This window comes from Schistocerca nitens, chromosome 1 (genome assembly GCF_023898315.1).
Source record: "Schistocerca nitens isolate TAMUIC-IGC-003100 chromosome 1, iqSchNite1.1, whole genome shotgun sequence".
Lineage (NCBI taxonomy): Eukaryota > Metazoa > Arthropoda > Insecta > Orthoptera > Acrididae > Schistocerca > Schistocerca nitens.
In genome coordinates, this window is record NC_064614.1 from 194,935,267 (window position 1) to 194,953,055 (window position 17,789).

Genomic DNA, 17,789 nt, shown 5'->3' on the forward strand with positions numbered 1-17,789 from the left:
CCGAGGCAAACGCTTTCTGGAAGTCAAGGAATACGGCATCCGTCTGATACCCTTCATACATGGTTCGCGAGGTATCGTGTGAAAAAAGGGCGAGTTGCGTTTCGCAGGAGCAAAGCTTTCTAAAGCCGTGCTGATGCATGGACAGTAACTTCTCTGTCTCAAGGAATTTCATTATATTCGAACTGAGAACATGTTCGAGAATCCTCCAACAAACCGATGTTAAGGATATCGGTCTGTAATTTTGAGGATCCTTCCTTCTATCCTTCTTATATACAGGCGTCAACTGCGCTTTTTTCCAGTCGCTCGGGACTTTACGTTGGGCAAGAGATTCGTGATAAATGCAAGCTAAGTAAGGAGGCAATGCAGTAGAGTAGTCTCATCTATGCCTTTGGCTCGTACAACAAAGATGTGAAGTCATCCGCCCTAGCACCCAGACTGCAGTATTGCAGCACTTTGTATCACTTTGAGAAAAAATGTTACACTAACATACAGTTTTAAAACAGTCACTATCTCGAGGCTAGAGAAAGCTCCCTTCCCCAAACAGCGAAAATCGGCTGTGGCGTCTGCAATAGCCAAGAGGACAAACCCGTGCGTTACTCGCCAGAAGCCACGAGATGGCTGCGGACGGAGGAGGCTGAGCGCTCGGGCTGCCGGCAGGTCTGATCTACGGCGCGTCCGAGATGGCCTCGACGGTGTCGGTGCTGGCGCTGAGCTACCTGGGCAGCCGCGGGCACCGGCCGCGCTGGGTGGCGGCCGGCACGCTGCTGGTGGCGCTCTCCTGCCTGCTGCGGCTGCTGCCGCACGCGCTCTACGGGCCCGGACACGACGCGCTGCGGCTCACCGTGGAGCACGGCTCGCCCGACGTCGTCGCCACCGCGCTGCACTCCGGAGGGGGCACCACCGCCGGTGAGTCACCGCGCCCAGCTGTCGCGCTCACAGGCTCGTGCTCACACCATTCGTACAGAACCAAGATCCACTACAGGATTATACAGTCAACTGGTTGCGCAGAACTCGTAGGTACATTGACCCACGTTTCGACACCTACTGGGGGAGTCTTCATCAGAATGAAATTTCGCTAAATGGTAAAATTACATTGCTAAAAAAGCAATGGTCAGATTTTAGAACAGCTATGCTCAAGTCAGCCAGCGGCCTTGCCGCAGTGGTAACACCGGTTCCCGTCAGATCACCGAAGTTAAGTGCTGTCGGGCTGAGCTAGCACTTGGATGGGTTACCGTCCGGTCTGCCGAGCGCTGTTGGCAATCGGGGTGCACTCAGCCCTTGTGAGGCAAACTGAGCAGCTAGTTGACTGAGCAGTAGCGGCTCCCGTCACGAAAACTGACAACGGCCGGGAGAACAGTGTGCTGACCACATGGCCCTCCGTATCTGCATCCAGTGATGCCCCTGGGCTGTGAGGATGACACGGAGGCCGGTCGGTACCGTTGGGCCTTCCAAGGCCTGTTCCGACGGAGATATGCTCAAGTCAAAAGTGAAATAAAACGTTATAGCCTTTCCCACGTCTGCCTAGCTGGGAACATCAGCTGCTCTAAATAATGAACGTTGCTTTTTAGCAATGTAATTTTACCATTTATCAAAATTTCATTCTGATGAAGACACTCCTAACAGGTGTCGAAACCTAGGTCAATGTACCTATCAATTATGTGCAACTGGTTGGCTGTATAGACCTATGTTGAAACTACACTCATGCCCATAATTAAGGATAATGCAGATACATGGTGAAACAACGCTCTGGTGGGCGGTTTGCGGGTTTAAATCACCTCAGGGTATGACAATGCGGTGCATTTGAACTGCGGTCGTTGCACATTGGCGCTGGCAGCAGTCCACATACGCAGAGGTCTGTTGGTGCATGTCAGAGTACGGTGCAGACGTTTTCAGACGTGCTAATGGTGACTGTGTGTTGAAAATGGCTCAAAGAACACACATTGATGACGTTATGAGTGGTAGAATACTAGGGCGACTGGAAGCTGGTCAAACACAGCAGGTCGTAGCACGGGCCCTCCGTGTGCCACAAAGTGTGATCTCACGATTATGGCAACGATACCAGCAGATAGAAAAAGTGTCCAGGCGCTACAGTACGGGACGTCCACAGTGCACAACACCACAAGAACACCGATATCTCACCATCAGTGCCCGCAGACGGCCACGGAGTACTGCAGGTAGCCTTGCTCGGGACCTTACCGCAGCCACTGGAACAATTGTCTCCGGACACACAGTCTACAGACGACTGAACAGACGTGGCTTATTCGCCCGGAGGCCTACAAGGTGCATTCCACTGGCCCCTGGTCACAGCAGAGCCCGTAAACCTTGGTGTCAAGAACACGGTACATGCTCATTGGAAAAGTGGTCCCAGGTTATGTTCTCGGACGAGTCCAGATATAAGTGATTCTCACCGGGTTTTCATCTGGCGTGAACCAGGAACCAGATACCAACCCCTTAATGTGCTTGAAAGGGACCTGTATGGTGGTCGTGGTTTGATGGTGTGGGGTGGGACTATGATTGGTGCACATACACCCCTGCATTTCTTTGACAGAGGAACTGTAACAGGTCAAGTGTATCGGGATGTCATTTCGCACCAGTATGTCCGCCTTTTCATGGGTGCAGTGGGTCCCACCTTCCTCCTGATGGATGATAACGTAGGGCCCCACCGAGTTGCCATCATGAAACAGAAGATGTCAGGCGAGTGGAGTGGCCTGCCTGTTCTCCATACCTAAATCCCATCTAGCACGTCTGGGATGCTCTCGGTCGGCGTATCGCTGCACGTCTTCAAATCCCTACATTTCAGGAGCTCCGACAGGCACTGGTGCAAGAATGGGTGGCTATACCCTAGCAGCTGCTCGATCATATCATCCAGAGTATGCCAACCCGTTGTGCGGCCTGTGTACGTGTGCATGGTTATCATATTCCATATTGACGTCGGGGTACATGCGCAAGGAACAGTGGCGTTTTGTAGCACATGTGTTTCACCAATACCGTGGACTTAACAGATCTGTGTCGTGTATGTCCCATATGTGCCTATACTATTAGCGCCAGTTTTGTATAGTGCCACGTTTTGTGGCACCACATTCTGCAGTTATCCTTAATTTATGAGCATGAGTGTATTATACGAGTGCTGAGTAACAGCCATGTTGAAAACTGTAAGAATCAAAATCTTTTATGGTCAAACCTCAATTCACAAGCATTGAATGTGATACATTGCGGTATAGCAATGTTATACATACATTTTCATTAAAATAACTTCGTGATTGACCTTTGTCAATTAAAGTGCTGGTTGCCACGCGCCAGCCAACCGCATTTCTTTGACGTACACCACGCACTTGCTGTGTTGCTTGTTTCAAGCTGTGTATGCACTTCGTAACCAACGCGCAGACTAGGTGTTCGTGGGCGCCTTGTAAGCCATCCCTCGATACTATTTATCGATTTATACTTCTTGTTACTTGCTGTGGTCTGTCTCGTAGAAAAATGAGGCATCAGTTATTCAAAAGTAGCCAGTTTTGAGGGCAAACTTACTCCCAAGGTACATGTGCCGATAAAGTTCTGACTGTAATCCTAGAACACATGCCCTACCTATTATCCTATGCTGTTTACAGCTCAGTCCCTTCCAAAATTTTCTAATGATAGTGAAAAGATTGCAATATGTCAACACTTCTGTATGATACAGTTAATTTATTTCACTTAAATTTCCAATATGGCGTCCCTACTTGTTCTGATCGCACTCATCATTACAATCACTTATTTGCCACGAGCTCATTTGAGTTTTATGTAAGTCTGCAGGTATTCCTCGCCTTTGTCACTAAAGTTAAATTCTGGGTTGTTAGACCGCGTCATATTTCCTTCTAAAGTAATCGACGTTTCGACCTCTCTGTTGGGATCTTCTTCAGGATGTTTCGGTGTTCACTATTGTTCGAGCGGTGGCAGACGCCACTTGACGTATGTAGCCGCGGGAGGCGAGACTCAGCGAGTGTGCACCATTGGGTCCGCCGGATCCCACACAACTGCTGTCGGCGTCTGATGGAAACTTGCAATTCCGTTGTCAGCTTTGAGACGCTGGTAGGGTGGTTTTGGTACGTGATACCACAGAGTTTACCACTGCTGATTCTTTTTTAATTATACAACAGCTTCCCGAGACGAAATTAATCCTGTGTTTCAAAATTATTAATTTAATCGCAATCGTTTTTGTCACATACATACGCGTCCTACTCGCCTAATAGCCCTCGCGTGACTGACTCATCTCTCTGCGCCAAACGATCTCCAGGCGCCAGGCTATCCCTTCTGGAACAATGGGACATCCCCGTTAGCGATGCCGCTACGCTGTAGCAAAGAAGCGTAAAGCTAGATTCGATACATCAAGACAGGTCGATATCTGTACGCTTACCAGATCTGGGAAAACACACGCACACACCCACGAGAGGACGCCCGCGTGCAAACTTATGTGGGAACAATTGAACATCGATAATGACTGGACTTACAGCGGCAACATTAATTATGTGTTTTGTGAAGTGGGAAAGAGTCATTTATGAATGAAATGCCGCGAAATATAAGTAGTGCTTATGTGTGCAACTCAGCAATAGCTGAGAGTCCAGATGAGAAAGAATTTTCGGAAGCTATCTGTAAGCAATCGGCAAACACATCTGCAAAACATTTTCGCACAACGAAATTACGTTCAGAGATAAAATGATATATTAACTCACCAACCAGACTTGCAGTAATATCATTTAAATGCAAATGACAAGTTACTAGTATTCATTATTGCGCAGAGGATCCTACACAAACCAAGAATGTAAAAAATTAATGAAAACAAGAGACAAAAACTGTCTTTAGGTCTAATTTCATTAGAATAATTATCGCTTACAACATTATTACATTTTACAGAATTGGATAAAGAATAGACAATAAGTATGGATCGAAGATGCTGAACGTGTTAGAGTTCTATGTCAACAAACAGTTGTTTGCTTAGCAGGTGGACCTGCAGTAATTTTGTTTGCAAAAACGATTGCTGCAAGAGTTATTAAACTAAATAAACGAAATGATGAATAACTAAAAATAAATGTTTCTGATTTTAAAAAAGCACACACAAATCCTCCATCGAAGACAGCATTTCTCATGCAGCCACGTATGGTGTTAAAACTCTCTGGGGTGTCTACCACCACCAGACTCTCTTGGAGTACAGGACACTGCACTATAGTTTATTTCGATGTTTTTCCTTGTTGCTTCAAACATTTTTGTCCCATCCCGTGCAAATGCTTGTCAATCGACATCAGTTTCATAGCTGAGCTTCTTAATATGCTTACGTTTTAGTACTGTGTCCTTTCCTATTTGTTTTGGCTTAATGGATCACTATTTGTTCAACGTCCCGATTCTTCAGTTTTCTCTGACTTATGCAATCAGGAGGTTCATTAAAAGTTTACGTGGCAGGTCGTAAGTGCTGTAATATGAGCAGGAGCATTTTCAGTTTCGGTATAGGCCGTAACGAGAAGAAGATCTGAATTTTTCGGCACAGCAAATTGACATTCGTTAAACACAAAACAGTCATAAAGTTGGATCTCACTTTCTGCGAACTCATTAACGACTGTAACTGTAAGAAGCATAGCTTATTACATGACAAGGCCGACATCTGGACCCATTCAACTTCCGTGTCGCCTTATGTTAAACGTTTTTGATTTTTGGAATAGGATTAAAGGAAACATGAATATACAGTGACTGTGAAACGCATACTGTCTGCGGTAGTAATCTACAGCAGAGCGTAACCAAGTATCCTACACGTTGTATCACAAGATCTCATGTAATATCTTGAGACTTGTACCATCAGACAACACACTGGAACGCAGGCAGCGGCTTCACTGTGCAAGTTGTTAGTCTCTCATCGTGTTAAAGTGTAAAAGTGTTAAAAGCATCCGTATGGCACATGAGTTCCAAAAGAAATCCGTTGGAATACGATTACTCGATAAATAGTACAATTGTCAAGGCTGTCAATTCAACTAAGTACCTGGGTGTTAAAATTACGAACAACTTCAGTTGGAAAGACCACATAGATGATATTATGGGGAAGGCGAGCCAAAGGTTGCGTTTCATTGGCAGGACACTTATAAGATGCAACAAGTCCACTAAAGAGACAGCTTACACTACACTCGTTCGTCCTCTGTTAGAATATTGCTGCGCGGTGTGGGATCCTTACCAGGTGGGATTGACGGAGGACATCGAAAGGGTGCAAAAAAGGGCAGCTCGTTTTGTATTATCACGTAATAGGGGAGAGAGTGTGGCAGATATGATACGCGAGTTGGGATGGAAGTCATTAAAGCAAAGACGTTTTTCGTCGCGGCGAGATCTATTTACGAAATTTCAGTCACTAACTTTCTCTTCCGAATGCGAAAATATTTTGTTGACCCCAACCTACATAGGTAGGAATGATCACCAAAATAAAATAAGAGGAATCAGAGCTCGAACAGAAAGGTTTAGGTGTTCGTTTTTCCCGCGCGCTGTTCGGGAGTGGAATGGTAGAGAGATAGTATGATTGTGGTTCGATGAACCCTCTGCCAAGCACTTAAATGTGAATTGCAGAGTAATCATGTAGATATAGATGTAGATTTAGATTACGTAGAAATATGAATTACGTTATTACTCAAGCTGTCCCGCTCTTCAGTTTGTCCCAACATCTCCTACATAGTTTAAGGTATATGTCTTTTCTTACTAGCACTGCACGCCACATCAAGTGTATTCTGCTTTCAGCTGGTCTCGAGCGGCAGATTCGTAAACTACTATCACCTGTTCGAATCAGGCCCTCGAATGATGCACTACACGCATAAACTTCTGACATTCACCTGTTCCTCTGGAAGAGTAGTAAGCGGTTGAACCCTGAAGAAACGTAACGCTAATAACTTTTGTGGCTGTCCAACGGAGTCAGACACTTGATGTTTCTAAGCGACCAGTTGCTTCTTGCGTTCTGTCTGAGATCACTTGTCACTCAGTATCGATAAAGTGGTCGACACATTGGTATCTGGCGTGAATCCAGCTGAATGAGGAAATTTTCATCATCAGTACTATCAGACGACGAGAGTAGAAATACGAGGGCTATCCACAAAGTACATTACATTTTGGAATTAAAAATAAATGAAGTATTGGAAATTTTTTTTATTATATACAGATGAAAGCCACCCTTAAATACTACTTTTGTACATAGTTGCCATTTAAATTAAGGCACTTATCGTAGCCATGGACGAGCTTGGAAATTCCTTCGTCGTAAAATTCGGCCGCCTGCGCCTTCAACCACGTAATGACTGTCTTTTGGGACAGAAAAGGTGTGATTTTAGTGGATTTCCTGGAAAGAGGCACTACAATAAACTCTCAAAGGTATTTCCAAACTCTGCACAACCTCAGAACAGCAATACAAAACAAGCGCAGGGGAAAGTTGGGCTCAAAGATCTTGCTGATTCACGACAACGCCCGGGCCCACACGGCAAATGCCACTCGTGAAGTTCTCGAATCTTTTAAGTGGGAGTTGTTTCCTCATCCGCCGTACAGTCCCGACCTGCCACCGAGCGACTCGCACTTATTCCCAGCAATGAAGAAGTGGTTGGCTATGCAGCGTTCTGATGACGACGCACAGCTTCAAGAAGAGGTAACCACGTGGTTGAAGGCGCAGGCGGCCGAATTTTACGACGAAGGAATTTCCAAGCTCGTCCATCGCTACGATAAGTGCCTTAATTTAAATGGCAACTATGTACAAAAGTAGTATTTAAGTGTGGCTTTCATCTGTATATAATAAAAAATTTCCAATACTTTATTTATTTTTAATTCCAAAACGTAATGTACTTTGTGGATAGCCCTCGTAGCACTGGTCATGACAATCCGCCTCTGCACCGCTGTTTTGCATCAAATATGAAGCACCTCTGCCGTGTCTCATGAAGACACGGCAGGTGATCCGCCATCGGATAACAATAATTTCAGCCAATTAAGTGCTCGCTAATTGAGTAGAGTATGCTATGTATGGCCTTCTATAATATAAAATGAAGACATATACAATTAACTTTATTTCCTCATTGTTTCAACGAATGTCGCGAAAAGCCATAAAAATTAATCGCCAAAGTTTAATACGAACTAATGGTTAAGCGCCAGGTGCATCTTACCAAGTGCGTCAAGTAACAGAAACGGAATAACTTCTCTTCACGTATCTAAATGTACATCTACGTGACTACACTGCATTCACAGTAAAGTGCCAGGGTAGGGATTCACCGAACCACATGCAGACTCTGCCGTTCCGCTCTCGAACAGTGCTCAGGAGAAACGAACACTTAATTCTTTCCGCGAGAGCTCTGATTTCTCTTACGATGATCATTTCTTCCTTGTAGGTGGCTGTCAACAAAATATTTTTTCAGGAGGAGAAAGTAGGTGATTGAAATTTTGCTAAAATATCTCGCCGCAGCAGAAAACGCCTTTGTCTTCGTGACTACTGCCCCAATTCGCAAATCATAACCGTGTCACTCTGTTCCCTACTCCGCGATGTTACGAAAAGAACTGCTCTTCTTTGAAATTTTTCGATGCTCTAAAATAAAGGAAAATACATGAATTGTTAACTTGCGTTGCTGTTGTTATCATTTAGTTCTAAAATATCCTGCCCTTATGAAATTGACGATTCCTTGATGCCTCACGATGTACCCTATCAACCGACCCCTTTTTTTTAGTGAAGCTGTGACATAAATTCATTTTTCCACAATTATATTAAGTGCCACCTCATTAATTACTCGATCTATCCAATTGATTTTCAGCATTCTTCTGTAGCACCACATTTCAGTTTATCATTCAAACAAGTAGATGTAAAAAGACTTGTTAGCAGTCAAATGTATATTAGACGTTAAAAAATTTGTAGTTTTTTTAGGAACGCTTTTCTCGCTATTGCCAGTGTGCTTTTTATATCCTGACTACTTTGACCATCTTCAAATATTTTCCTGCCGAAATAGAATTCGTCTGTTACATTTCGTGCCTGATTTTGTAATCTAATTCTCTCAGCATCTCCTGGTTTCATTGGACTTCGTTCCAACACCCTTCTATTGCTTTTGTTGATATTCATGTTATCACCTCTTTTCGAAACATAATAGCGTAAGGTAAGGCAATTTCGTGGTATAGGTAATTCAGCTGTATTTTGTTAAAAGTTGGCTGCGATGATCTCATTCAGAGTAGTTTTCCTGGTTTTTCCGGCAGATGGCATGAAAATGTGTTCAATAGTAGCACTACGGCTGCGCTCTCCCGCGATCAGAAGTATGCGCTGACAAAACAACTTACTGTCGTGTGGCACATTTGACGCTTGAGCAGAGTAACAAATCGAAATTTCGCGCCGTTGTCCTCTAAGTTAGTAAGCATGCTACAAACAGCGTGCAGAATGGCCTGTAGGTGGCAGCATAGTGCAGATGCACACATACCGTCGCAGTATCAGTATAAAGATGGCCGCCCCACTTTCGACTTGGACCAGGGAAGAACAGCGTTCTGTTATTCGGTTTTTGCGTAGTGAAGATGTGAAACCTACTGAAATTCATCGACGAATGAAGGTTCAGTATGGTGATGCATGTTTGTCACAGCAGCAAGTCTACAAATGGAACAGGAAGTTCGTAAATGGTGTGACTTCAGTGGAAGATGCTCCTCGTCCAGGTCAGGCACAACGAGTTGTGACTCCACAGAACATTGCAGCAGTGACACTGAATGACATTACAGCATGTTTACAGATTGGTCATGGGTCAGCACACCACACTGTGCATGAGGTGCTCCAGTTTCACAAAGTGTCTGCAAGATGGGTGTCACAGCAGCTGACTCCTGAAATGAGAGAACGACGTGTGAAGAACTTCTTCGGCGCTTTGAACAAGAAGGTGAAGCCTTCCTTGCAAGAACCGTTACTGGGGAAGAAACCTAGGTTCACTTCCACCAACCGGAAACGATGAGAGCGAGCAAGAAATGGCGCCATTCCTCATCACCAAAACCAAAGAGGTTTCGAAAAAACCATGCTGACTCTCTTTTGGGACGAAAAAGGGATCATTTTGGAGCATTACACGCCTAGAGGGACCACTGTCACCAGTGCATCATACACAGATCTCCTAAAAAATCATCTGCAGCCTGCAATCAAATCAAAGCGACATGGATTGCTGTCAGCAGGTGTCCTTTTGCAACATGACAATGCAAGGCCCCACACTGCCTGTGCAACAGTTGAATTTTGAGTGTCTTTCTCATCCACCATACCCACAAAACCTTGCCCCGAGTGATTTCCATATATTTGGACCACTCAAAGACGCAATGGGAAGAAAGAAGTTTCGTTCTGATGAAGAGGTAAGCCGCGTGGTGCATGAGTGGTTGTGCGGACTACCAAAAGACTTTTTTTCTAAAGGAATTTGTGCACGTTGTAAGTGCTGGAGGACTTGCATTGAGCGTGGGGGAGATTATGTTGAAAAGTGATACCGCTTGTTACCACTTCTGCACAATAAATAATATTTTAAAAAAATTAATGTTTTCATTTGACTCACCCTCGTACATTTTATTGGACACAATAGGTGCAGTGAGGGCTATGGTGATGTATAAATAATTTGGCTTACTTATTTTGTGAAGTATTGGCGACAGGGACCTTAGGAAGTCAACGCTTAGCGTTACGACAGTCGAACTCCATCTTGGGTTACTCATTTGGACGACTGTAAACGATACTCCTACGTCAGTGCTAGACTTTTATGTAAGATGTTTATAGCAAATATTGGTGGAGACAAGTATTTCAAAAAAATGGTTCAAATGGCTCTGAGCACTATGGGACTTAACTGCTGTGGTCATTAGTCCCCTAGAACTTAGAACTACTTAAACCTAACTAACCTAAGCACGCCACACACATCCATGCCCGAGGCAGGATTCGAACCTGCGACCGTAGCGGTCGCGCGGTTCCAGACTGTAGCTCCTAGAACCGCTTGGCCACTCCGGCCGGCCAAGTATTTCACACGCGTAACTGACATGAAGAGAGAAACAGGTGCATGATGGAGACAGTGCTCTTTTTGCTTCGTACCCTGCCATGGCAGCTGCCAAAACAAAACAAAAAAAAAAAAAGAAAACGACTAAGGAAGGTGTTTACTTGTGTGACAATTGTTGTGAACATTCAAGTTCTGAAGATGAGGACTGATGCAATAGGATGAATGAAACTTTGTGTTGCTAAGTTACCTTACCGCTACTGCCGAATGACCTTACCTACTGCAAAATTACATTCCTGTGTATGCTTGAAGGTTGCGATTATGAGCAGTGCCGATAACAAGAAGAGTGTAATACATTTATAAAATGAGGCTCATGTAAGCAGTTACTTAATAAAATTAATTAAAACGTTTTTTGTTATTTTTCTCTAATAAAACAATACGTCTCTTCGAAAATATTGCCAAATTACTGCACCTTACTCTACATTCCGTTTAACTGATTTTACATTCCTTTGGCATCGCTGATAGAAGTGCAATGGCATCTCCTAACCTTACTAAAAATATTATTTTAGGTAACTGAATTCTGTAGCTCGTTATTTGCAAATTTACCGTGCCATGGAGATAAGAGAGCAGGCATGATTGCAGCTACGAAGACGAGCCTCTGCGGTGCGGTGGGCGAGGGCAGCGACGCGGAGTCGTGCGGGCAGCGCGGAGGCGCGGCGTCGCTGGCGCCGGCCGCCATCTTGTTCCTGGCCAACGCGCTCACCGGCGTCGGCAACTCTCTCTACTACACGCTGGGGATCGCCTACATGGACGACAACGCGCGCAGGAGCCAGTCGCCCATACTGCTCGGTAAGGAAACGCACCCTGCCACTTCTTGTGTCCTTTGCCTAGGCCAGTGAACAATCTCTCTTAATTCAGGGAGCCTTAAATTCGGTGTCAGTATGGTGTGCCAGTAGTAAGGGAGCATCATGGAAGAGAAGGTCCCTTGACGGTGGCAGTTTGGTTGGCGGGGCTGCTTCGGGAGATCGCCTCAACCAATCATGTAATGATATTTTGTATACGTCTCCATGGCAACACATCAGTCTTTCTGCGGCTCTATAGGTGGCAATAGTTATCGTCTGCAGCCATTTCCTCTTCGTAGTTGAAAGCTGGCAACAGAGCTGCCAGCTGTATGGGATAATCCTTCACCAATTCTGCTACAGCTCAGGTTGGGTGCGATGAGAAAAGGAATTGGCTGTGTCCATGTTAATTAAATAAACATGTCCATATACGAGTAATACCAGGTCTATTCTGAAAGTAAGGTCCTATCGGTGCGGAATGGAAACCACAGCGAAAATCCGATAAAGCTTTGCACAGATGTGTTGTGTAGTGTCTTAAGTATGCCTGTGACGTCGCTCTTTTCACGCACATTGAGAACGTAATCATACCTAAAAAACAGTGTCTTCCACCAAGCATGAGCACCCGGTGGGAGATTTCGCCCGTTGTCCCACTCCCTGCGCAACGTACCAACTGTCATAGTTTCCTTCTTCATAACAATTCTCTGCTGCACTCTGAAGGGCAATTAAGATGCTCCTGCAGCGTTTTCGACGGGAAGTGTTTGATCACCCACAATAGAGCTCGTAACTGACTCCCCCATAGTAACTCCAGGTGGCTGCCTTCAATGAGGAGGGTATTGGGCGGTTGGTACAACGCTACGACAGATGTCTAAGTTGGAACAGTGAGTGTGTAGAGAAGTAGCTGGGAGATGTAACTAACTGTTGCAAATAAAACATTTTCGATTTTCACAGTTGTTCCCATTTGTGAGTGATGGGACCTTACTTCCCAAAAAACTCCCGTAGTTTAGGGAAAGTCCAAAAACACCTAAATCTGGATGGATAGACTGAAGTTTGAACTTCGCTGCCCCAAATGACAATTTTCCTTCCCACCCCCCAGTCAGATACTACAAATGGAATAAGATTTTTCTTTATTTTCATCCTTGCTTTACATGGAGCAACTGAAATGCGGTTGGGAAGTGGAAGTGCAGCAGTGGATTCTGTTCAGGTGTGGGTTCTGTACCTAGTATCGATTTCACCATTAGTTTGCAATAGATGGCAGTGAAAATAATGCTGGCCAAAGTATGTAACATAGCATAGTACAGAATCAGTACAGTTTATTGAGATGGTGCATTGAAACGTTTTAGGATGTAATTTTTTGAGCAGGGAGTTGGAAGATGCTGTATTGGAACTGCAGTAACCTATGACATAGAGGTACCTAATAGAAACGGTAGTCTTAGACAGCTCTTAATGGATAACAAAAAAATATAGTTCGGAAGATTTCAATCAAATCTGAGTTTATAACTTAATGAAGACATTTGGGACCTTAGTTAACCTTGAATCTAATCATGCCTCGGCATTAGTGGTTATGCTGTATTGTGTTTGCGATACTTCAGGTGCCAAGTTTACAATATCACGTTAAAACAAACATTAAATACCAATTTTTTGTTAGCAGTTCAACAAGGTTCTAACTACACAGTTCACAGAAAGACATTATTTCTACATTATTAAAGCAAAATACGGCAATTCTAACTCCACAACGCATATGATATCATCCATAACATACTGCAAGAAAGATGAAGTATTTGTAAAGCCACTGGATTCGTATTCAGCGATGATTCAAGTCTAAAATCCTGGCTATCTATTTTCTCTACGGTCTCCGCATTCATCCTCAAAAACTTTACGTTAAAGGTGGAACGGTATCTTTGGCAAGCACACAGCAGATTCCCTTCCCCATCTTTGTCAAATTCTAGCTTGAGATCCATTGTCGCGAGAATATTAAACCCTCATTTCTTTCTTCTTTCCTTTGGTAAGGTACTCAAGCACAAGTTTTCAATGGATCTGTTGTAAATTCAAGTACACTAACAGCAGATTTACGGAGATACGAATGCTCGTGCATTATATATATACGCAAAATTACACAGTGCTAGTATCGTGTCGTGGTGGGAGGGAGGGTGGGAGGGAGAGGGGGAAGGGCAGAACTATCCTCATATTCGGAGAAAAGTGTTTTAAATTCCCGACCGACTATTTAAAATATCCATGGGTTCTGTGAATTGCTCCAACCAAATGCAAGGAGTTCCCCTTTAATAAGACCATGCCCGATTCACCTCTCTGTGCTCATCAGACTTATAGGTGGGTCTCGGGAAAAGATAGAAGGTCAGAAATTAAAATATTTTTCTATATCTTTTATTTCCTGACCTGTCTGTTTATCCCCGCCCCCAGCTCTACTACGTATAACGCACTTACCTTTCCACTCTTGCTTTGCGCAACATGTTGTTAGTAATCCCTATGTTGCTTATTACTATATCTTCCACCTTCAAACTTTCAGGTTTTCAAACACCGTCAGGTGCAGTGCCCAACTCTCAGTCTTTCCTTCTTACCCCGGCCGGTATGTCTCCCCCGACCCAGGATTCTGGGCGACTTTTCCATATTTCTCCCCATTTGCTAAACCTCGCCAGTCATTTTCCTTCATCCCTTTTTCTTCCCCCTTCAGCCCTTCTGCTAGAAGAGGAAACCACTGGCTCCGGAAGTTTGCGCATTTCCTTAACTTTTATACGTGTTTCTCCCGTCGTCGCTTGGTAAGATTTTTTGAGTATCCAATTATATTTTCAAAAACGATTATTCTCGTTGATACATTAACAAATTCTGTGTGTGTGATGCCTACACTACAATGCCGTCTAATCGCAGTTAATCCTCCCTTCCTTCTTTTTGAGATGTTGACAGACATAGAAAGATAGTGAGTCTAACTCGTCATCTCTGTACGATAGAATCTGCAAGTTAGTGTGTTCAATAATACCAGTTCAGAAAAAGTAAATCAATAATTCTACACTGTAGCTACTGATAACGGAACAACTGAATTGTGTGTTTAATTTTATTTATTAGTCTAAGATAATAATTGAATATGATATACAAAATCAAAAGTAGCGTGACGACGTTTCTAAAAATCTGTAATTCTGAAGCAAAATGAATTTACTGGAAAAGTCATGGAAATGACAAAGAATTTTGAGAGACTCTAGGGAACTTGAACTTTTGATTCATGGAAAGAAGTGTTCTGAGTCAATTTGTTGCAGACTGCTTTGAGATTCTGCTTCGGAGTAAGTCGGTGGTGGAGTCGATTAAGGAAAAAATTGTTCAAATGGCTCTGAGCACTATGGGGCTTAACTTCTGAGGTCATCAATCCCCTATAACTTAGAGCTACTTAAACCTAACTAAACTAAGGACATCACAAACATCCATGCCCGAGGCAGGATTCGAACCTGCGACCGTAGAGGTCGCGCGGTTCCAGACTGTAGCGCCTAGAACCGCTCGGCCACCGCGGCCGGCTCGATTAAGGGAAGCTTGAAAAAGCATTATGAATTGTTGTATTATTTGGGTGATTGATTTGGAGGAAGAGAGCAGACAGCGAGGTCATCGGTCCAATTGGACTAGGGAAGGATAGGGAAGTCGGCCGTATCCTTTCAAAGGAACCATCCAGGCATTTGCCTGAAGCGATATAGAGAAATAACGGAAAACCTAAATCAGGATGGCTGGACGCGGGATTGAACCATCGTCCTCCCAAATGCGAGTCCAGTGTGCTAACCACTGAGCCACCTCGCTCGGTTTGTAATATTTCTCGCTCGATCGTGGCCACCCAAGCTAGCTCACATCGGGAACGTTGGTCATTGTGCGTAGGTTCGCGGGCTCCAGGTACATTTCCTATTATGCGATATTTTAGGCCCACGGATTGTAAAGTGCGTGTGAGAATATTGTATAGGTGCGAATTTATCATTCGCATAAGAGCGAAGGTTTTTTTTTTAATTTTAGAAAAAAATACGGATCGTACCTGAATATGCATGTTTTATAATCGCTGTATATTCAGACTTCGGGTCTTTTTTACTTAATTCGATGGAAGGAAGTACTTTGCCGGCTTTCTCGCTGTTCCTTGCTGTAAGTCAACGATGAGTCTGAATATTGTTAACACATTTCAGCAACGAAAGTTCGAAGCGTGTTACTGAGACGATTTCTGGTATACCTGAGGTTATTGCACAATTTCATGGCATGGCACAGAATGGTAATTGACAACAGTAACGAATGAATTTCCAAGGGCGGCATGAGCTTATAAATTAAAGAATTACTGACAAAACTGTAAATCCAACCTCAACTCGGAATAATCACTGGTAAGTGCACCGTTATTCAAAAAAATTATTTGTTATCATGAAAACTAGAACAGTACAACTTCCTCTTACGTGCATTAGAAATTTATTCAGAGATATTTGGCATTTAAACCTGCAAAAACCAGGAGAGCTGTGGAAAATATTTTGATGGAACGAAGTCGCCACTCTGAAGAGAAAATACCAAAAGGCGGAGGGGTGTTAGTAGGGTTTTAGGCTAGACTGCCTAACTACTATGTTATGATACTTACACATAATCCATCATTTCTTATGGAAATAAGAATATAAGAAGTAACCAATTTTGATTCCATCGGGAACCGTTGTGCACAGCGACCGTAGAATGCTAGGAAGGAGAAGCACACAGCAGTCACAGTCCCATTAGTTTTTATTATGCTTGTAAATCTAAATTTCGTCTGTAAATAGCCAAATTGAGTGCACTTTCGTTACAATTCAATAGACTCGTGGCAGTACACGTCTCCATACGTTCTTACAGGTGTACAGGCAGAAGTACAATCGTGCCTATACAGCTGTAAGAATATGTGGAGACATGAACTGCCGCAAGTCTATTAAATTGTAACGAAAATGCACTGATGACGGCTATTCATAGCCGAAATCTAGATTCGCAAGCTTAATAAAAGCTAATGGGACTGCGACTGACTGCTGTGTGCGTCTCCTCCAATACAAGCAGTAAAATGCTCTTGTCCTAATCACTAAAAGATTTCCGAACGTAATCTGATGTTTACTAAATTATCACTTTACGCATGTTAACCAGACGTAGATGCAAACACTAATACAATAAGCTTCTCTAAATTAGTAATTCTAATATGCTTACTGGAGTACAAATGTGTCCGCCGACGCACAGCTACAGCTATTATTATGGTGTACAAATATTCAGTTAGATGAAGAACAGGACTATGAACTAGAATGTACGTATGTGAATAATTTGGTACAGTAAAAAGCAAAATTCTTTTTTTTTTTTTTGTGGTGTGATACAGTTTGTTTGGTACTAAAAAGATACGAAACATCCACGGATCAAGGACCTTTCAATAACTCTCTGTGATGCTTACAGGCAGCATTGCATCATTTTGTGATTTTTCAGATAAATTAAAGATTTTTGAAGCGGGCATTTCGATTACATGCGGCAGACTGAAACTGTATGCTGGACTGAACTCTAATGCATTCCCACTCGTTCCCGTAGAGTTCTCTGCCGATACACACGTCACGGAGCGATTTTCACATTCAACTTTCCATTACTTCCTCTACACTCCTTAGAAACTCTCGGTCCCAGAGATACGCCCACCTGGTTCCACACGTACAAGAGTAAACTCACAAAGGATATCTTCAGATTTCAAAAAAATGGTTCAAATGGCTCTGAGCACTATGGGACTCAACTGCTGAGGTCATAAGTCCCCTAGAACTTAGAACTACTTAAACCTAACTAACCTAAGGACAACACACACATCCATGCCCGAGGCAGGATTCGAACCTGCGACCGTAGCGGTCGCGCGGTTCCAGACTGTAGCGCCAGAACCGCTCGGCCACCAGCGGCCGGCTCAGATTTCAGTGGCAGTCATTGAAACAGTTTTGTCACAGATGATCAACGCAATGCTTACTCCACCTAAGCAGTGGTTTGTTTGGCGACATTATTTGTTCACTAGGCAACTGCC

General features: G+C 43.7%; 1 protein-coding gene and 1 pseudogene across 1 annotated transcript in view; both read left to right on the forward strand.

Moving 5' to 3' along the window:
* The window catches only part of LOC126245342 (solute carrier organic anion transporter family member 74D-like), a 200,667-nt gene that overhangs the window by 109,672 nt on the left and 73,206 nt on the right, over positions 1–17,789 (forward strand). Inside the window, exons 4-5 of the mRNA XM_049948306.1 lie at positions 658–906; positions 11,583–11,789. Of these exons, the coding sequence (XP_049804263.1) occupies positions 658–906; positions 11,583–11,789 (456 nt within the window). The remainder of the gene's footprint in view (positions 1–657; positions 907–11,582; positions 11,790–17,789) is intronic.
* Positions 1,142–1,259, forward strand: LOC126206053 (5S ribosomal RNA; annotated as a pseudogene).